General features: G+C 43.7%; 2 protein-coding genes and 1 non-coding gene across 6 annotated transcripts; 1 reads left to right on the forward strand and 2 right to left on the reverse strand.

Moving 5' to 3' along the window:
• Positions 1–1,586: 1,586 nt before the first annotated feature.
• Positions 1,587–19,713, forward strand: LOC131890976 (ral GTPase-activating protein subunit beta-like). Of its 3 annotated transcripts, none has more exons than XM_059240438.1 (18): positions 1,587–2,298; positions 2,945–3,146; positions 3,305–3,397; positions 4,331–4,495; positions 6,330–6,563; positions 8,485–8,745; positions 8,843–8,998; positions 10,344–10,454; positions 10,674–10,787; positions 11,057–11,730; positions 11,797–12,037; positions 12,176–12,265; positions 12,559–13,238; positions 13,305–13,504; positions 13,565–13,985; positions 14,053–14,368; positions 18,625–18,976; positions 19,363–19,713. In XM_059240438.1, exons 3-18 carry the CDS (start codon positions 3,364–3,366, stop codon positions 19,595–19,597), a joined length of 4,284 nt encoding a protein of 1,427 aa, XP_059096421.1. In that variant the 5' UTR covers positions 1,587–2,298; positions 2,945–3,146; positions 3,305–3,363; the 3' UTR covers positions 19,598–19,713. The 3 variants fall into 3 exon arrangements, with proteins under 3 accessions (XP_059096421.1, XP_059096422.1, XP_059096423.1); XM_059240439.1 differs by having other exon boundaries at positions 3,305–3,388; XM_059240440.1 differs by lacking the exon at positions 3,305–3,397 and having other exon boundaries at positions 1,588–2,298.
• LOC131890981 (uncharacterized) lies at positions 19,627–20,857 on the reverse strand. 2 transcript variants are annotated; one of them, XM_059240446.1, is made up of 3 exons: positions 20,718–20,857; positions 20,071–20,276; positions 19,627–19,983 (listed from the first exon to the last, which is right to left on the reverse strand). In XM_059240446.1, the coding sequence occupies exons 2-3, from the start codon at positions 20,268–20,270 to the stop codon at positions 19,770–19,772; spliced, it is 414 nt and encodes a 137-aa protein (XP_059096429.1). In that variant the 5' UTR covers positions 20,271–20,276; positions 20,718–20,857; the 3' UTR covers positions 19,627–19,769. The 2 variants fall into 2 exon arrangements, with proteins under 2 accessions (XP_059096429.1, XP_059096428.1); XM_059240445.1 differs by lacking the exon at positions 20,718–20,857 and having other exon boundaries at positions 20,071–20,380.
• A 263-nt stretch (positions 20,858–21,120) lies between these two features.
• On the reverse strand, positions 21,121–21,192 carry Trnaa-cgc (transfer RNA alanine (anticodon CGC)). Its single transcript has one exon. It is a non-coding gene; the product is annotated as a tRNA-Ala (tRNA).

The raw sequence follows: 21,192 nt of genomic DNA on the forward strand, positions 1-21,192 counted from the left end.
TGTTTCCCTTGCTTGATTCTGAGTTAGCCTAGTCCAATCAAATGGGTCTCCACCAACCACTGGCCAGGGTCTGGGGTCCGCCACTCCCAAAGGATGAGATGGGCCTGGACTGGTTGGATGAGGGTAAAATGGCCCAACAAAGGTGGCCACTGGGGAATTCAGCTCTGGGACCAAAGCCAGATTAATCTTTTATTGCAACTCTTGGTCATGTTATGGTGTAAAAATAACTATAAAATAAATAAAATCAGATGTATATACATTATACAAAGGTTTGTTGATAAAACAAGAAAACTGTCAAGAAGGTAAAGGCAATAAAATAGTTGACTAGAAAGTAATATCACAATGAGTATGACTAGAATTGGTTCAATGCACATGAAAAAAGGTAAGAGGTGAGTTGCAGATAGTACAAAGACAGGTAGGTAGAGGTAAGTGATGAAAATCTTGGTTATTGCAGTAGAGTGGATGGGCCAGATTGAACAGATCCTTTGTCAACTCCCGTCGCTGATGGCATTTGGCTGGGAGACGGACAAAGGTACGTGACCGCCAATACTCCGAAGGGATGTCGGGCCAAGGACAATAAGGTGTTAGCAAGTCCTTGACCGGGAAGGACAACTTGTGTCCGGACATCACCTCCGGAAAGGTCAGGTTCCCAACACTGTTGGACACTAACCTTGCCAGCCCGATGGTGAGGGGCTCGGTTTCACATAGAAAATGTGTCCATGCATTGTTGGCATATTGGGGCACGCAGAGGTATCGCTTGAGGAACTTGGTGTAGGTGGCATCGGCGGATTTGAGGGCGGATTGGGCGGAGTTGGGAAACCAAAGGTGTAGGCCGTAGAAAAAAATTGGGGTGACGTAGATCTGGAAGAGTTGAAGGACTATTGGGAGGGGAAGATTCTTCATGGGAAGTCTATTGCATATGTATCCAATCCTGGCCCTGGCCTTAGTTATTGTGGATTTGAGGTGATTGGTGAATGAGAGTTGGGTGGAGAAGGTGAAACCGACATAGTTAAAACTATTGACAATTTGAATTGGACTATTGTTAATATGGAAGGAGGTAGGAGGCAGACGACCTTTATGGAAAACCATGGCCTTCGTCTTGATGGTGTTGACTTGAAGGCCGTTCTCTTGGGAATAACTGTGGAGTGCATTGATGGCATATTGCAATTCCATGGCTGAATTAGATAGGAGAACCAGGTCATCTGCATATTGAATATATTGAACGCTACAATGGTTGATGGTGGGGCTTTGGTGAGTGAGGGCCTCGGGCAGGTCGGATACATAAAGATTGAAAAGAATTGGCGATAGTGGATCCCTCTGTGGAAGGCCAATGGAAGTAAAGTAGCAGGGGGATAGGTCCTCACCAGAATGAATGGAGCATCTGAGTTCCACATAGATGTTGGACAGCAGGACAGAGATTGACGTGTTCATCACCAAACATCCCTGGCCCTCAATGTCATTGACACTGACTTCCTTAGAGCTCTAGAACCCCTAGACCGCGCTCAGGCACCCTGCCTGGCTGCCTGGCTGCCTCTTTTCCTGTCAGCTATGAGAAAATAAACAAGTACACTCGCTCGCTCGTTGGCTCGTTCGCTCTCTTCTCTTCAGTCCAATCCAGGGAGGCTCCTCGTATGTATCGTATACAGGGAAGCATTGGGTCCGGGCCGTCCGGGCCCCGGACTGAAGCTAGTCAGTGAAAGTGATTCCCCGCCTGTCCCTGCTTGTCCTCGTATGTCTTGATTTCGCTTCAACCAAAGATTGCCCGATTTCCCACCCCGGAACCTGCCTGCACTCAGCTGCACTCAGGGTCTGAGGGTCTCTCCTGGTTCATCCTAACCCGTGAATCCCTCCCCATTTGGACGATCAGCATCAATGGCCGGTTGATGGTCCAATGAATGGCCCAAATACCCATCGAGAACTGCTTAGGACCCTCTTGTGATCCCTGCTGATCCCTCGTTCATCATGTACGACTCGATCCCGTCGCTGTCGCTGACTTCGTCGTCGTCCCTGTCCACGTCGGTGTTGTCGTCCTTCCCGGCCGAGGCCTCGCACGCCGTCGTCCAGTCCATGGTTCGTACCATCGCCGCCAATCTGGGCATCCACGGCGCCGCCGCGGCCACCGCTCCCACTGCCAAGCTCAACGTGGCTCTGGGCGCCGCGGCCACGGCTTCAGCCACCATGAATGTCCCGCCCCAATTGGTGGTGTCGAGCGAGGGTGGAACTGCCGGGGCTGGGACCGCTTCTTCGGAGGCTCCGCCTTCTTTGAAATCCGAGGCCCAAATCACCTGGTTCATGGAGGTAAGACGGCTCATGGCCTGGCCCGGGTGACCCGGTGACCGGGTTACCCCCACTACATTCATTTTGAGGTTCAATCGGGCCCCAGATCAATGAGCCGGTCGGGGTTTTAATCTGGATGGACCGCCCAGCCACCCCATGGGACACCCTTCGGTCGGGAATGCCAAGTTGGAACGGGGATCGGGGTTACCTCAGCTCTGGTGTCCATTCCCCCGAAATCGTGATCGGTCTAGTTTTCTGGTTGAAGCCGAATCGGGAATACCTTAAAAAATACCTTTGAAATCAAGCCCGGAAAGTTCTGATCTGTCATCGATCTGAGACCGCCCAGTGATGGCTAACCCCTGCATGTTACACAGGCCCAATGGGCTTCAAATGTACTAGATCCAACTCAACCTTTCTTGTGACGGTTTTAGCCTCCGGGTATTGAATGTTCGAGCCCATTCATGTGGGGTCCTCTCATTATTGGCCAAATGGCCACTCATTCGGTAGATTTTTCTTTAGCAAAATCAAACCCATCTTCATTCCAATCAATCTCACATATGTGCATGCTATAGTTAACGATCCCTTTCGATCGATCGGCCTTGTTTGTTTGGTATGGCCAAATAACCTTAAATGTATGCCCCGTCACAGAGTACGCTTTTGGATTTAGGTGGTTTGTCACGGTTTATCCTTACCCTTGGCCGAACACGACACGATCAAGGATTGCGTCAATATCTACTGCGAGTGGTTATCCGCCCTTCTACCCCAACCCAAGTCGTGTGTCCCCGCCCCCATTGTCGAGGAGCCCAATCGTTATGCCCGCAAGATAATTGCTCATCTGTATCATTTGTTCGTGCCCTGAAAGGGCGAAGGTAAGAGTATGGGGAGATGAGGGCGCCAGGTCCGGTTAAAAGATGGGTTGAGGGTGCGTGTGTTTCGATCGAACAAAAGAGACACTTGTAATAAATTGGCGTTGGTGAGCGGTAAAACCTAACGATTGATTTCTTCTCTTCTCCCGTGGCGAATTTAGAAGAAAAGTTGCTGCAGTTGAGCAATGCGGCCTCTCATGCTCAAGACAAAAATGACAAAATGGCGGGAAAAGCCCGGTTGGCAGGTGAAAAAGGTTAACCACACATTTTGGCCTCGGTGTCCTCGGGCATTGTCTTCAGTATGTCTGTTTGGGGGTTGAAAGAGGGGCCTTCAGGCTTCACTTCGCTTTGTTTGCTTCGTTGGGTTGATCTGATTTTTGACTGTTTGATTGGGTGGTTTAAAGTTTTTCTTATGAATGGGGATATTCACTAATCACGGGCATTTCCTCTTTTCTTTCCATTTAGCTAAGACCTTCCTGTACATGGATTTGGGTAATTATCTCTAGCACTTTCTCACCCTCTTGGGACTAGACTATCTCTGTCAGGCCATGATGGCCATTGTTAATTGCTAATCCGTTACCTGAAAAGTTTATATTCTCCATTGCCACTAATACCTTAGTTTTGACAAAGTATACGACAAGTTACTTGTTAAAAATGTTTAACCGACGTAGAAGCTAACGTTTTCATGGACCACAAAGAAACGGAAGATGGTCCGTTAATGTAAAATAAAGATAAAGAGTCCTGTTAACTTCATTAATCAATTCGGTTCCCACCTTTGCCATCATGCACGGGAAATTGTATGTAGAATTGAAGACATGGTCCTCAAAAATAACCTATTAACGAGTAAATATGATTTCCGTCAAAAAAACACGTACGAGTTCTAGAAGTTGTTGTATGTCGTTGAATGATAAAATCCTTGTAGTAGTCAGTTACGATCAACTGAGAATGTACTCAATAATAAATTTCTTAACAGACAATCAGGGAGCTCCATGATTCAATGTAACAAGTCTCTTGAATGAACGTTTGATGCCAAGAGAGTCCTTTGCCTCGAGGTTTTGTTAACACTAACCACTGTACCCAAAAAACTGACTGATTTTTTGCACTTGTGTCGTCGTGTTGTCCGTTTCTATATAATTGGCCAATATGTCATAACCAACTCGCTTCATTTATTTTTGCTCTAATTTCAGCCCAAGAAACCATTCATAAACAAGCAGTATTGTGTCATCGGGTTCTTCGTCGAATCCAAGATGTGGTTCAACAATCCAAGAATATCGATCGAGACTCTTGGGAAGCGGTTCTATGCTTTTTACTGGCTATCAATGATGCACTTCTAGCACCACCGGCAATAAAAGGTACCTTTTAAGGAAATTGATAAATGTTACTAAATATAAATTCAAGTCCAATGTAAGCACAATAAGATTTTAAGTTTTGGTTAAAGTTTGCGCAGAAAACATCAAAAATAGTCGAAACACATGCGAAGATGATCTCCAAACCTATCAACTGCACCAACACAAGAATATCCGAAATTTACGGAGTTCCTTGTAGTGCTAGGGCGAGTATTTTATTTGATTTTTGAGAAATTGGCCGGGCTCGGGTCTGGACTCGTCTAAAGTTATTTATTTAGCTACATAAATGTCGTTGAAACACGGGCTTTTCTTCGTCATGAATTGACCATATGAGAAAGCAGTCCTTTAATGATGACTTCATTAGCCTTGTTTATATTAGTGAAAACAAGATGAGTCTTATTGTTTGACTTGAGTCCAGAAAAAGACTTCTGCTGGATTCGGCAAGTCTGAGCAAAAGTCAGGAAATCAAAGGACTCGCCACAGCACAATTCCTTGACCAAAGACGACACAGAAGGTGGGCAAAGAGAATTGGGATAAACTGATAGAAATATGACTTTTCTGCTTTGTTGGGTTTTTGCCTCTGTGGCCAAAAAAAATGTGAACCTAACGTAAATCTAAGTTTTTAAACGATGGCTTAAGTCAATGAAAAGTAGTGTTGGGGCGAGTCCGAACTCGAGTGCGAGTTCACTCGAGTCTTTAACTGTATTTCGGAGAAATTGGCCGGACTCAAGTCCGGACTCGTTAAAAAAAATCTAAATTATAAAAACATCAATCTAGATATACAGGGTGGACGGGATAAAGTGTTACAAACAAAAGCATGTATTGCCACTTTGAAAATTGTTCTAGATACACCAGATTCTGGATTTAGACTCTTCGATGAACACCCTTTCAGTACACAAAAGATTAGTCAAATTGGTCGCTCTTGACCAAAAATATTTACAGAAAACACCCACTGTCAGCCTCACCGGTGGCACGTTTTGTACTGTCCCTAGAAATGACTTTCTAACCTTGGCTTTCGTCCTTCGAAAATTGTTGTTCAGCAAGTGTTGCAATGGTTTCAATGCAAAGCGAATGCCGTTGGCAATTGGGGCACCAATTTTGAAAGTAAATGGTTCATCCATATAGTCACTTTTGCCAAAGCAAATTCTGTAACACGTTTTAAATTCCACCCTGTAGACAATTTCGCAAGACAAGTCTTTTTGTTTGACCTGACTGTAGTAAAAGTCCGTCAAAAAGTCGAAAAATCACACATGCCGGACCCGCCCTAGCGCTAATAAAAAGTAACATCGGGTTACATCAGTTAATACTCCAAGAGTGGTAAGCTCAATCATATGATTCAAATCTGAGGTGTGTCTCCTCAGTCTGATCCTTCCCTTCTTAATCTAGGTTGTAGGTTGTGTTCTTGTCTTGCCTTTGAGCAAGTTATATTTTACACAGACAGACGTAACCTAAAAATGTGTGGTCGTCACTTCTTGTACTTAGGGTGTTCAGAGTTGGAGAGTTGAGCCTGTGCTGCGCGTATATACAGTAAATGGATGTTTCTGTGGATGTGAAGTAGAATATCAAGGTTTCTATATAAAAGGATAGGAAGGAGAATCGAACCAAGGATCTCTGTCACAATCGAAACCACACTAAACTGTTCAATCTAGCATTAATATTTTTTTCCATTCATGTAATGACAACGCCCGCTCACTAAGGGTGTTTCACTCATCAGTCCTCACACTGCATTTCTTGTCTTTTTTTGTGTTGGATTGGATCTTTTTACAAGTGAAATAATTATCATTGTAATGTGGCCGCTACGCAGCGTCCCCTCACTAAATCAAACATTATCTCTACTTAGACGATGTCGGCGATCAGCTCTGTGAGCGGGTTTTGGGCGTTCTCTACGAGATTTGGTTGGTGGCTTGCGTCAAATGCTTCCCATCACCGCCTTTATGGAAGTCGTTCCGTGAAATGTGCCTCAACTGGCGTCATCGCACGGGTTTGGTGGACCAATGGAATCGAGTCAACATGGCTCTCACAGCCCGGCTACTGGGTTTCATGTACGGCCCTTCTATGCCCGCCATGAAGATCCGTAAGTACTCATTGACAAGTGAAAAATTTTGGTTCGGGAATGAACGTGGCCATAAAAGTCGCCATGGCGATCAGATTGAGAGCATTCTGGGAATTTGGCGGTAAAGCGAGAGACACACTTGATGATGGCAATAACAATAATGACGAGAAAAATGATAATCGTGCCGAGGAGGGTGATGTCGACCTTTGAGACCGTGTCAAAGTAGGCTCCTCGTCTGTTCTGACATCTGGGCATTCTTATATTGGGAAAACTCATGAAAAACGTATAAAATGTAGCGACTGTGTTGTATTCACGAGGCTGTCTCTCACTCCGGAGAGCGTTTTTGTCAGTGTTTGATTATCTCGTAACCATAAAGTGAGTGAGTGAGGCCGAAGTTTAACGGCATCTTTATGAGATTTGTGTAGCAAAACTCGTCCTCGTTAGACTCTGTCCGTGTTCTGAGCTCCTCTTGGGAAGTCATGATGTAAATGATAAGTAAAATCGACTCAAAAGCTTTTATTGCCCATTTTGGAGGTAGTAATGGCGTTGGAATGTCCCTCTCCCTTTGACAGGGAGACGCATTACCATTCCTTTATTGTTCATGGTTGTAAAATAAAAAGCTACGATATTTTACTTTGGCTTACAGCCAAGTCATTTTCAGATCGATCTGGTTCGTTGACTCTAAATTCCAGCACTTTTTGAGAACCAATTAAACTTACACTAACGCGCTTTACTTAAAGAACCAACAAATCAGTAAGATATTTTTAAAGCACAGCTGCAAGTATCTTTATAACCAACAAAATTCTTATTTATACTTAAAACAAGCACTAAAATAAAAATGCTGTACTGTGCATGATTACTATTTTTGGCGACACTTTTATACTCATTGTATTATATACATATTTCCCAAGGGAGTTGGGTGAAATGGAAGTGAAGGGTCAAACTTGCTGCGAGTAGAGAAAAGCTTTTTTGGAGTGGTTGAGATGGTCATAATTGTAGTTACCTAGCCAATGATCATGGAAGTCCATAGAATGAGTATTAAAGAGAAGGTCAATATGTTTTTCCTCTGAGCAAGTGTGCGACAAAAAGCGTACGCAGTACTAGAAATGAGAGATAGGTTGGTGCATGCAGAAGTAGGTATGTGAGAGGGTCTTTCAGCTCTCTCCCTAGGCAATCGTCATCACTCCAGATAATAAGTAGCAAGTGTCACTTTAAAGACTAACATCCATTCAAAAGGCCACTTCTCGTGATATCTGACCATGTTCTGCCATCCTGGCATTCTTAAGTAATAAATATATTGAAAATAAAACTATACTTTTACAAATCTACGCTAAAAAAATGTTCAAGAACAGATCTACTTCTAAGCCAGTGGTTTTTTCTATGTTGGACATTTCTTGTTGAACAATGCATGTGCGTGTGTGTAAGCCCCTTTTCTATGAAGGACTAAGTGTCAAGTAAACAATAATAGCCCTAACAATTAAAAAGTAAACCGTTGTTCTATTCACCCTCTATCTTTCCAAGTTTTTAAAAGCCGGGCTCTAACTTTAATCCATAATACAACAATGAGCTCCGCCGAGAGTGTTCCTCGCTCCGGATTTAAAACGAGCGATCAAATGATCAATGTAATGGCGCTGTTTCGAGTTTTTTTGCCAGCTGCTGATAACAGCAGCAGCAACTTTACTAGAACATTATCATTACTTTTAAATGAGGTCACAGTTGTTTATTTTCACGAGGAGGGAAAAGGAGATAAAATCTGACGACTATTTCGCTATAATCTGGAGCCCGCTCTTGTGTACTGTCACTCAGCTCGATCCAGTAAATCAACATTAACGTCATGAGAGCAGGATGGAATGCCGCTAGTTTCATCAAAAGTTAAAATGAGGGAAATGCTTAGATTGAAGTACATGGCTTTGCCCATAAATGACAGTTATTATGGTTCTAGCGGAGGAAGATGCCCATCTAGTTCCCCGTGAAATGACCAACGATTGCGTGGCCCAAGCTTGGTATCGCTTTATAAACTCATTGGGCAATCCGGTGGATCTATCCAGACCGTCCATTGTGTCGCAAACTCAGCATTTCTACCAATATGCCATCGTGGCTGAGAACGTGATTGATCCCACTCATCATCCATGTTTAGCGGCACTGCCCGTGATCTTCTTGAAGTCCATGAAAGGCATTTCTGCCATGGTGGACGCGTACTTGGGTGAGTTACAAACGTACTCAAGTTGAATTGACCAAATCCGTATCAACTCCATCCAATGTTCTCTATTGCTTGCTGCTCTCTTGGATGAAATCTGAAGGTATTTTCACGGGTTTGGATGACTCTGAACATGCCCACTCTTGCTTCACCTATCCCCTAGAACCACCTACAGAGCATCTCTCTCAGCAGTCTTTGGCGTTGATTTCTAGCCCATTAACGCCCACCCCACCTTATCAGAGAAGAAATTTGATTCTGGGTATGAGACTTTGAAGTATTCCAGACTCTTTGCGTGCTGATCCCGGCCAACCCCTTGAACTAATAACGCCTCCCATTCCAAAATTCTTGGTGAAGGTATAAAAGGGAGCAAGAAACCGTTTTGTAATCGCCTAAGCTCCCACTGCTTAATGACAACGTAAAGTTGGAACCACCTGCCCTGATTTCAAGCAGGACGATAACAAAAGATGCCAATCTATTGTTGAAGGAAGCGAATAGAGGATGAAGTGAAGAGTTCAAAAGTCACTTTTAAGACTTTGTTATTCAAAACTCGACGGACATGCCACCATCAATACGAGCATATGGTTTGTTTTTTAAAGATAGATTTTGGTTTTGATACTCCAGACTGATCTAATTTTAACCGTTCTTAAAACTATCCCTAATAAATACTAGGCCCGCCAAAACTACCAGACCACCAATAAATAGCAAGCAGGAATTGCAGGGCGAGCTTTTTAAATTATTTCAAAATCAAGAACGTCTCCAGCTTTCGTGATCGAGAATTGGTCAACTAGAAAAAATCATAGGATTCAAATCGGGAGAGAAAGGTGGCCATTTCGTTTTTGACTTAAAGCTAAAACAAATGATGTATTTTGTTTGGGGGAGCTCCCAGGCCATTCCCCCTCCTTCTTAAATAATAAAAAACGGCATCAAGCCATCAAAATACCGGGCAATGTCACTCGACGTGGAAGTGGTTGATTTTTTTTGCAGAAACTTTTTCAAATTCAGATTGGATGAATCACTATAATTACCAGCTTAATAATTGTGCAAAAGGCGACCGGATGGAATATATTTGTCAGGGTGTATGATTTGGGACCTCAGGAAAGCTGGTCTTAATTATGGAGTAATTACTACCAAAAATATGAATCGTCATGCTACGTTAGCTTTTGACGAAATTTCTTTCCAACGAACCAGTTTGTTAGTAAAAACCAAAAAAAGGCTTATAAAAGATAGCTTAGAGATTTCTCTGACCTGAAGGTGGTCCATTTTGGCTGGAAAACCGTCCGAAGTTTCAAAAAATCCTCCTCAGACTATGCATAGTACAGCTTACACATCAGTTCCACCACAACTTCGGCAGGAAGTTAGCGACACATTTGATAAAAAAAATATATCAAAATCTCTAATCCCTATTATCTTATTATTATTATGATAGCAGATCCACACCTGTCCATGAACTTCAAGTGGTCCATTTCTTTCGATACATCCCCTCTTTGTGACCGAGCTCAGTTTGGGTGCAACCAATCCCTCACCCTCACCCTCACCCCCCCNCCCGAGTGCTTGGTTTGACCTTCTCCTTGACGCGTTAAATCTAATGGCTAACGTTCTAATAGGATTGGCTCAAACTCACCTCCACCATTTAAGGCGGACCCCGCCACCGTTGGACAAAACCAGGGCCGCGTCAATTGACATTGCTACCTCGTCATCCTTTGATTTCAGCTCAGGTCTCATTCTAAGTGACTTTTCAATCTAGTCCAACCTAGTACTACTACTATTACTATTATTAGTCAACTGCTTGCTTAGCTTCGATCATCGCATGACTTTTCCCCTCAGAGTGGATTGAGACGTTTCTGCATGAAACTAGACTAGAGCCAAGAGTTCCGTGTTTGTCCTCAAATGCATTCAGCATATGAGCCTTATTAAAACGTTTACATATTCATTAGGTCTACCCAAGGCATCGCACTTGATGGGGTTGAGCAGGTCCACTTCAACCACGGGACCTCCATCGACCAATACCAGTCATATCAGCTCATCATCCACCTCCATTGGATTTTCAGGTAAAAGTTAATTCAAATGCATGGAGACTAGGTTAAAATTTGGAATGATGAAACTGCAAAAGATACCCTTTGATGGTGAGATCCCATTGGCACTCCCGATTTTCGTCCAGCTTTGAGCCGGACTTGAGGATCGGTATTTGAGTCCAATGGGAGTTCCTAAATGATCTCATGCTGATAAGATCTGACCCTTAAATCAAATCACTGCTGTATCAGCATCTCATTTCCTGTTCCTCACCCTAACCAATGAATTTTCTAATCCTCAATTTTAGGCCTCTATGACAAGCCTATTCTAGCGGCGGCTCGCCCCAAATGCAATTCCATCTTGCACCTTTTCGGAAAATGGCTCTTTGAAGCCGCCTTTATAGGGACGGACTACGCCCAAGGTCCGGCTCAAAGTGCACAGCAGGGCCAGCCCAAGTCTGCCCCACCTCAACTGGCGCCGGTGCCACCCCCAAAACGCCCTCAATCCATTCATTTAGATCCGAGCCGTCGCATATCCACTTCAAGCCAACAATCTGTGGGAGGGACCTCCATCAGCGAATCCCTCGAATTACCTGCCGCCCTCTCTCCTGATCGATTTGAATCCGGCCAGGCTGAGGCTATGGGTGCGTTATGTCGCATTTTCTGCTCGAAGAAAACCGGCGAGGAAATCCTGCCCGTCTATTTGGCTCGGTTTTATTTGGCCCTGCAACAAGGCTTGGCCGTGAGCCCAGATAAAGTCGTGAGCGAGGTGATCGCCATGATTCTAGTAAATTCCAACGATCTCTTGCGACTTGACCTGGATGGCGTCCACGTGGTGTTACCGTATCTGATTACAGCCTTGGAATCGGTTCTCCCAGAGCGGGAACTCAAACTTCGGCCGACTAACGTGTCTAAAACCGAATTGAGGAGAGCGGGGATCAATATCTTGATCTCCATGCTTGCACTACCATCCCATTTCCAGGTGAGTTGATGGAGTTTGATCTGAATGTGGCCGGCCTCTTTGAATGTCAGGCTTATTGCCTCTTAGAATCTGCCAATTAAAGAATTGGTCCCGGGACACCAAGGCGAAGCTATCGGTCACACATTTGTGAGTTTGAAGCCAAGGATGGTGAATTTGTTGATCAACGCCCTCCAGGTCGAATCGGAGGCGATCAACACACAATTGCTCTTGGCTGGGTTGATGTTTGTGGTCCAGGATTCGTCCGCTTTGGAAATGGCGGAGACGAAAAATGGACAAAACTCTCAGGATGCAGAGAGGATCACCGGAGGTGAGTTCACCGTTATACGAGTATCTTAGTATGGTAGTAACCTCCTTAGGTTGCATTACCTTACCCATTAACCCGTATCATACGTTTTATTTTGTTTTCGGGTGTGTTGGATTGCACCCTATTAATACCTATTTTCAGGGTCCAGTGGACCGAATTCAGGGAATTTTAGCTCCCTCAATGGGGCTCCCCTGAGTGATTTTTCCCAGATTAGTGAGGATTTGAACAATGGTACTTGCGTTTTATTCTTTTTTATCATTTCCAATTGTTTCTTGCTGGTGGAAGATGCTCCTATACTTTTTCTGTTTAGTTCGTTTATTCTTAACCAAGCGGATCAGAACTTTTTTTTTTCAAGTCTCAAAATGGCTTCTTGGACATTTCAGCTCAGATTTTCTTTTCCGCTAAATACTCGTGCCTTTTTTCGACCCTCCATGTAGTGTTGCTTCTTAAAGCTTGATTGTTCAAATTATTTTTCACAGCCTAATCCAGGACCTCTCTCTCTTTCGGCCTGTCTGTCTGTCTAGATTGTGCGCAAGCCGTGTTTGTTCGAACCACCTACTTGGTTTGTCACCGCCTGATCTCCTCGTGGAAAACCGATCTAAACACTTCTTTAGCGGCACTAGAAGTTCTGGGTGGATTGGCCAGAGTTCAATTGCCTCGTCAGGATCCGCTCGAATCTAAGCGAGCTGTTAAATGGATATGCGATTACATCGTCACTCAATGTTCTCGTCCACCTCCAGCCCATTCCAAGGACTTGCACTCGTCGATCGTGGCCGCTTTCAGATGTCTACGAACTTGGTTATTGAATCATCCATATCTCCTAAGGGACAAGGAATGCATAGCCACTGTGCTGGAGGTGGTTGAGCAAGGCGTGTCTGGCTCGAAATCTAAGAATAAGGCATCGGATGAACCGATACTCAAGGAGGATAAGATCTTATCACCGGCTTCCCGACGAGTAAGGGACGCGGCAGAAATGCTTTTGACATGCTTGTTGGAACAAGTCGAGTATTTTCCGTCCAAATGTGGAGCCGAGTCTTTGTCCACGCTCTTGGATGAAGTGGGTCTGTTTCAGCAATGCGCCAATGGTGATATCGTGTCTATGGCCGAGGCCGTTCAGAACTTTCGATATCTTGTCGTGGACAACTCGATTATTATGGGCATACTGGAAGAGCCCTTGGGAAATGATCAGGAACCTCAACCAAGTGTAAGAAAATGTGAAGAAGTGTCTTGACACAGCTGTCGATCAGTCTAGAAATATTTATGTTCTTAGGTCACTGTTTTGCTGAGAACTGCTTCGAGTCGAAATGCGTGGACCATGCAACTCAGACAGCTCCCCAGGCACAAATCGGGTATGAAATCGACTCAGATCAATCCGGGTCGACCTCTGCCCATGGGCGATGTTGGCTCTAAGCCTCACCAAGTTCCGAGGTTCTTTCCTGATTCGATTGAGCGGATTCCTTTGTGTAAAGCGTAAGTCTGGCTTATGAAGTTGTATCAATTGATTGGAATATCATTTTCGCGGGGTTTTAGGGACCGATCCATTCCACCCGTGGAGCATGTGGTGGGCGATGAAAAATCTCAGCGAGACACCGACACTTTGTCCCAATTGATGAACCAGCAAGCTCAGTTAGAGGAGGAAGTGGTCCAGAAATCTCAAGAGGAAAATGCGCACTCCTACGATTTCCAATTTGAATGTCAGGCTCCGGAACCTTGTTATGAATTCCAGACCGCCAGGCTGATCCTGTCTCATCTGGGATTGATGAATATGAACACTTTGAGGCAGAACTTCGACTCTCCACTACCCAAACTCATAGCACTGGAGAGCGACTCCATCAATTTCGTCACGGACTTAGAAATGCTGGATCGATTCAGCCCAAGGACCGCAGATACCGTCCACATGTTTTATGTTAAAAGTGGACAAAAGAAAGTCGGCGAAATCCTTCAAAACGTGGTAAGTCCCTTCATTTTTTTCCTCCAACTGTCTACTTTTCGTCTACAAAAGTTATTTCCTCCTACAGCACTCCAATGGAGATGTTCATCCATATTTTCTGGAGCTTTTATCTTCGCTGGGATGGCCAGTCAATGTCTATAATCACCCCGGATGGACGGGTCATTTGTCTACCTCTTGGCGAGAACAAACCGAACCCATGAGTCCTCCCGAATGGCAAATCCCGGGTGGTTCGGGGGGAGGAGGAGCCTACGACGGGGATCACTACGCCTTGTATTGGGCGGATGCCTCGGCCGAGATAGCGTTCTTGGTGCCCACCAACAAGCCGAAAACTTCGCCTTCGCCCAGCCTCATAACAGACTCGGGATCTGCGACCGGCACGGAAGGTAATAACTGATACTTCCCGCTCAGTAACCATCCTATTTTAAATAACCAGGACATACCTTGCGAACATACAACAACCTTGTTGCGAACGAACACTTAACCTAACCTAACCTAACACAACACGATATTAGTAACCCTTCAAGTCTCTATCTTAACCTTTTAACATTTTGCCATATATTTAAAAAGTAGCATCGCCGACTAATCGGTGGAGAATAACGTTTATCCAGATATGCCCTGTGGTTTCCGATTGTAGATGGCGCAGCTAAAGCTGCCGCCTAACAATCCCTTCATCGCTCTTCTTTCCTCTTCATGTTATCCGTTCCTGAAGTCCTTTCTCAGCGGGCCCACTTACTCACTAAGTCGCTTCACTGTGCGTTAAAGGGGTTGCGGCACAGACAGTGTACGTCACCCTACTTTGTGGTTTGCGCGCGCTTTGCCCGTCAGACTCCTCACAACTCTAGCGATCTGATCTCTCTCTCTGACGATCTCTTTGAAGAGCCTACCTAGCTGAGCGAGCTGCTGTCAGCCATTAATTTGAGTGATTGAGTGATGTATGTTGTTCGTTAATTCGTTCGTTCCTCCGCTCTACTGTCTCCCTGATTCCCTGGTTCTTTCCGTGAAACGGCAAAATTTCAAGTCTACTTTGCTGACTTTGACGACAGGAGGCGAGAACTGTTTCGGAGCTCGCTCGCTAGCTCGCTCGCTCGCTTGCTCGGAGACTCAGGTTTTCTCTCCCTCCTCTCCGTTTTCAAGGTTTCCTCTTTTCTGGAAACAATTCTGCGGGAACTAGGCGAGCGTAGAAAGCGACACCCACCACATGGACAGGTTTCCTGTGGGGATTTAGTTTCTTCTCCCTGCCGGTTCCTGTAGACCTGGTCTCTTGGTCGCCAAGTCATCTCCGTCAAAAGGGGAGTTTCAGGAAAACGAAACGTCACTAGAAAAGGGGTCGCTCATCAATCTACCACCGACAGAGGCTATCTCTGTACTGGAAGTAGTTGATGATTACCAGACTTGTGTCAATTACATTCTAAAGTGTAATTAATTAGGTTTCAGGTGTAAGTAATTGCACTTACAATTAGTTCATTTTGAAATGTTATTGATAAGCAGGGGTCGGAAAAGTAGTTTGTGATTTTGATCAAAATAGTTGTCTTTCAGCTACGAAAATCAGCCAAAATAAGTTTCGAAAACGTATGGTATTTAAGGTAAAAAATGCTTGATTAATATTTTTCACGATCTTCTTGCTCTTTGAGCTCAGTGCAATCCCAGATTTTTGCCCTTGGGTCTGGGATTTGTTGCAAAGGGATTTGCTGTTCTTGGATAAAGTTCTCCTCTTATGAATGGTTTGATGATGGACGCCAAAAGGCTCATCCACTTCCTTGGGCCTCTTGCCGGTCTTCAGGAGGCCCTTAGTATTGGTGCTGACATCAAGAATGCTCTCACTAGCATTTTAGAACATTGTTTTGGTGGCAAACAATGAGAGGGTTACCACTTTTCTTTAAGTTGAAACTTAATCTTTTGTAGCATTACATTATGCCATGTGCTCAACACTTCCTCTTAATGAAAGCTTGTGGATTAATGCTAAACAAATCTTCGAGCAGGGGCAAACATTGCTCAGAATTTTTTACACCCATCCTGTATTTCCCCTAAATTTCCCCTAAACATGTCCCATTCATTGTCGCCGAAAATCCTCGGTTTTAGGTTATTTTATGGTTAAAATTCATGAAATAGTTTTTTGCCCAAAAACGACTAACATAGTTGAAAACTTAGTTCAACCTAAGAAATTATCTTTCCGACCCCTATTGATTAGAATTACTGTTACTCTCAGATTGCAATTTACCTACCTATACTCCAAATTCGACCTTGTTCATATTTTTCGAGCTTTTTATTAAAAAATGTACCTCCTGCATAATTTGGCACTAACTTGGCCTGGACAAGCTAAACGCGCCCTCCTTTATGAAATTCAGGAACCAAGCGCATGCACATTAAATTTTCTTATCAATGTTTCTTGATTACTACTCTGTGAAGAGAATTTAGCGCAGAAAGCGTCACAGGAGTGACCTTCTTTGCAATTTAATGAGTACTGCTCTTAAGATCTACTTGAGATACAATGGTCCGTTACAATCTAACAATCTGACAGTCTGACAATCAAACAGAGATGTTTGTCAACACTATAAGACTGCTCTATGACAAGGAATAAATTGACGAGCAAGATTCAATGAAGAAACGTCAACATCAAGCATAATTCCAATAGTTTTTAAAAACGCATTTTTTTTTATTTTGCTGACGGAAATGTTATTTAATTGTCTCAATTATATCCGTTCACATGTAATTAATTACAATTAATCTGTTTCTCAATGTATTTAATTGCAATTAACTGAAAAATTAATTGAATTTCCGTAATTGTAATTACAATTACAACACCCGTCTGATGATTGCGAACTTTTAATGTTTGTAATCTATGACAAAAATGACCATGTAAGGCGCAGCTTGTTCTATCGCCCAATAGCAAGATATTTTTCCAGGGACAAAGAATGCTTCGAAAACAACAGATTGTAAGTTAGCCACGGTTTTCACGACCTTGGCAATAATGACATGAAGTGCCGTTGAGTTTTCCTTGCAATTCGATCATTGGCCACTTTCAATAGAACTAGCTAGTAGCTAGATCAAGTGATTTTCCCAGTCATGAATCATTCATTGACATCCCGTGGCGATGATGTAGATAGAGGATCTCCGTTTACTCCTTCTTCCTCGCAACTTTGTATCTCTTCTGTATGACGAGTTGCTAATGTTGTTGTTGCCCATGGGGGAGGTGTGACTGAGATCATTTGTCAAGGCCCTATGGCACGGGCTCCGTCATCTCGGCCATCAGGCTACGAGAACAGTCCCGGAGCCCTCTGGACACACCAGAGATGATCATTAATCCTTCCCTGACTCTGCATGTAGAAGTCGGTGGGCAGTACGTGGGTAAGTCTTGACGGCTTCCATTGACTTTCCCCAGTCAGTTGAGCCATGCATTAATCTCCCCGAAAACGACAGTCCTCGGAACAATGGGACCTCATTCATATCCTCGCCATGCCAGATCAGTTATCATGCATGACTCTCGAATGGAACCAAGACTGTGAGCATGACTGTGCTCATCTCTGGAGGCCGTAAACCAGAGTGTATGTAATAAATTACTTATTCCATGGGCTCTATTATGCCCCGCCAGTAGCCCGCCTTCGCTCCCCTTGTAAGAAACTACCAAAATTGGGCCAAAGCGGGGAGTTATTTATCTCTCGGCAGTTTGCTTGGCTGGCTGGCGTCTTCACTCGTGCACGAACTCGACACCATGTGCACTACGAGAACTACGCTGCAGTCTCCTCACAGTGTTGTTGTTATTGTTGCTGTTGTTGCTGCTGATGTTTTTGTTGAAGTACGTGTTGTACTAGACAACGACAGATAACTCTTGTCGGGTTACCCATTTTTCTTATGAAAGAGAAACAGGATGGCAATTTCTCAAATTTCTCAGTTTCGAGCATATTTGTTATGATGTCATATCCAAGACATGTACAAGCAGACAATTTCAAAAACAAGATTCCTGCAAAGATTGGCTTTGAACTTGAACTTGACAATTTCATCTTCTCGTTCATCAGTTATCATCCCACGATGATGAGCATCGAAATCTGAAGCCACCAGAGCGAAGATTGTGTCGAATTTTTGCATTGTAAGGCATGATGTAGAAGTGTCCCTTATCAAACATTTGAATGCACGCACGGGTTGTTCGGACTTTTAATTGTTTGGATATCAACATGTCTGTTGCGAACTGAAAGAGTTGAGTGTCATCTCTTTCAAAAGTGACACGATTTCCTTTCCCCTCTCATGTTTACAGGAAAACGAGGCAAATTTGTTGCTCAACTGTGGTAGAAATTCCTGTTTTGAGCAAGTTTGACAATGATTTATATTGATAGTAGGTGTGCATACTTATTGCCTAATTTGACCTCAAATTAAAAGCGTGGGTAAGGTTGGGCTTACTTGTACAAGGTGCAGTTACGACAAGCAAAAACATATGGTGGCGATATCAGATGTTTATTACGGAATATTACAAACACTAAATGAAATACGAACAACGAATATTATTAGAATGTCCTCATTCATTTGATTCATTGAGTAGCGTTGTTGCCCAGTGTCTAAATTAACAACTAAAACAAAATGAATAGTTGTACCGATGCAATAGTCACAAAAACGAATAACGGAAAGCATATTTGATATTTGATTTCAGGGGATGAAGATCAACTATCGAGTGGGAAATCTTCATTGGGCGCTCCGTCCTCTCTAACCCTTCAACTGAATGCCCAACCGATAGGAGATCCAGCAAGCTTTAAAAAGAAATCGACGGCCTTCAATCGCCAAGTAAGCATGGTTAATCAGCTGGACGTGAAGATCCTCGTCATCTGGCTGGAACGAATGGAAGATTCTCACGGCCTGCCATTGGAAGAGATGTTGGCTGAAACCCATACTGGATTTGAGGCCGAATGTGGATTCTTCTCTCAAGTCAAGGATGCCTTTTTCATCTTCATACAGCCCTTGATGAGTGGTCTCTTGAGGATCAAGCTTCAAGGTCCAGCCTCTAAGTAAGAGACATCGTCTTTTTAAAAGGGAAAAAAGGTTATAAGAAAGCTTGATTCCAATGCGAGCCCAGAAAATGGCCCAAACTAAATGGGTCAGAGCCATGCAAGTTGTATAAATCAGCTTCTTGTGGTAGTCCCATACACGCAAACATGTGATAGGCCCGTAGTGTTTTTGGGGACATTGACTGTATCAAAAGCTTTGAAAGTTTTAAATTTGTTGGAGGCAAACGCACTCTGACGTGCAGAGCATCAACTAGTTATTTTAGTTATTATTCGTGTAATGCAGTCAGGCCATGAAGTGTATTAAATGTGAAGCTAATCCATTACTGTTCACTAACTCCCAAACAGAATGTGTTGAGAGAAGGCTAACAAACATGTCCATATTACAGGATGAATATCGCCTCGCCCTTGACTGATGGTATGGTGGTGTCTCGTCGTTCACTGGGTACCTTAATCAGACAAACCAGCTTGAACATTGCTTGTCGAAAACGTTTGGAAATGGATTGTTACCAACCACCTCATGTGCGGAGGAAACAGAAAATTCAAGAGATTGCCCAAAAATACCGCAGTCACATGACCGAACCGGAGTTTTACGCTGGACTCTTCTCTCCACCCACGGTGTAAAAATTTCAATACAAAAAAGAAATGATGCATCCGTTGTGAATATTTATATTTATATCTTAATAATTTTTCTCCAGATATATTTATAATATGAATTATATATATACCATTATTATCGATTTGGAGTCTGACAGTCAAACATTATTCTTTCTTTTGAACACACAAAAAACGCATATTAGGGCTTCTTGGCTTCCAAAATCTGTTGATTGGTGGCATCAAACACCGTATATGGGATTTTGCCCTCAATGTCGTACATGAATTTGTGTCCGGAATTCAAGGAGCTGCCAGGCGAGACCGAACTGCCGATGGTATCTTGAGCCTTTTTGGTAATAGAGGGAGTCTCAATGGCAGCTGAAGCCGTAGGAAGCCTTCTCATGTGGTTGAAGTACCTGAAAAACGCACGTCATATTGCCCGTCAATTATCATAGTCTCGGTATTCCTCGGAAAGTGTCTTTCCAAGATTTCCAAGATCTTACTTGTATTTGTGTTTCCCATCTATGTCATAGAGCTCTCTTTGGTGGTCATAGTAGGTATAGGCGAATTTCCCGTCAATGTCGTACAAGTAGTTCTGACCGGCTTCCTCCTTGGTGGCGTTGGGAGTCTCCTCAACACCAGACATGTCCGAGCTCTCAGACATGGTCTTCTTTCGTTGAAATCCAGAGAAGAAAGTGGCCATGTTTCACTGCAATTCACAATCGAATAAAACTTTAATTTTCTTTTGCTGAGGTAATAGGTGTTGTATTGTCAGGTTAGGTTCAAACTGAAGCGCTAGGGGGCTGGGCTGAAGCTTTTATAGCAATGCTCGGGACGTTCTTTTCCTTCTAGTAACTGCGCAATGCTCGCCCAACTGCCGAACAGTGAGATAGGCTAGCCAAGAGAGTCCAAGTGTGGATTGAAAAAGTTCACAATAACACTCAAGATTTATCCAGTTTGATCCATTATTGTTGGCAATTTATGCGTACTATTTCATCTTTGGTAGCATCGATATGACGGGTTTGATTGGGTTTGTTAGTGACAACCTTTTCGTGGGAAATTAATCATAACGTTTTGGACTAGAGAAAATGGACCACTTTGTACGTCGGAATGCGCTAGAAGGTTCCAGAAGGAAATTTGAAAAACTTACGTTCCAAAATGAGGAACTGGTCGAAGCAAGACAGATAGTTATAGGTTTTAGCAGGCAATGTCAAGCTCGTAACTTCAAGCAAAAATGTGTTCAACACGAAGTGCACTTGCAAGTCTTGGCTCTCTTTTCTACGACTGATCAGCTTTAGGCAGATTGAGAAAGGCCCCTGCGTCTTCCAAGCCAAAGGGCCTTCCTTCCCTGCTTCTTTCCTTGCAGGGGGGAGACAACAGATGCTGTGTTCAAGTTATACCAACTAACCTAGGCGGTGCCGACGATGGATTTTCTTGGACACAATTCAAGAAAAAGGTTAAAAACATTGTTGGCGTTTGTCGAGTAAGGATAGGTGGGTTTGTTTTTAAGGACACGGGCCAGACCAGCGCTTTGAAACAGGGAAAAAGACTTCTGGAGGAGCCGGGATTTGAACCCGGGACTTTCCGCATGCGAAGCGGACACTCTACCACTGAGTTACACCCCC

Source organism: Tigriopus californicus, chromosome 11 (genome assembly GCF_007210705.1).
Source record: "Tigriopus californicus strain San Diego chromosome 11, Tcal_SD_v2.1, whole genome shotgun sequence".
NCBI lineage: Eukaryota > Metazoa > Arthropoda > Copepoda > Harpacticoida > Harpacticidae > Tigriopus > Tigriopus californicus.

Coding starts and splice junctions, on each gene's coding strand:
- LOC131890976 (XM_059240438.1), top strand. CDS start 3,364: ATGGCGGGAAAAGCCCGGTTGGCAGGTGAAAAAG. Junction 6,564..8,484: donor TATGCCCGCCATGAAGATCC/GTAAGTACTCAT, acceptor TTATGGTTCTAG/CGGAGGAAGATGCCCATCTA. Junction 10,455..10,673: donor ATCCTTTGATTTCAGCTCAG/GTCTCATTCTAA, acceptor CATATTCATTAG/GTCTACCCAAGGCATCGCAC.
- LOC131890981 (XM_059240446.1), bottom strand. CDS start 20,270: ATGGCCACTTTCTTCTCTGGATTTCAACGAAAGAAGACCATGTCTGAG. Junction 19,984..20,070: donor GATGGGAAACACAAATACAA/GTAAGATCTTGG, acceptor TGCGTTTTTCAG/GTACTTCAACCACATGAGAA.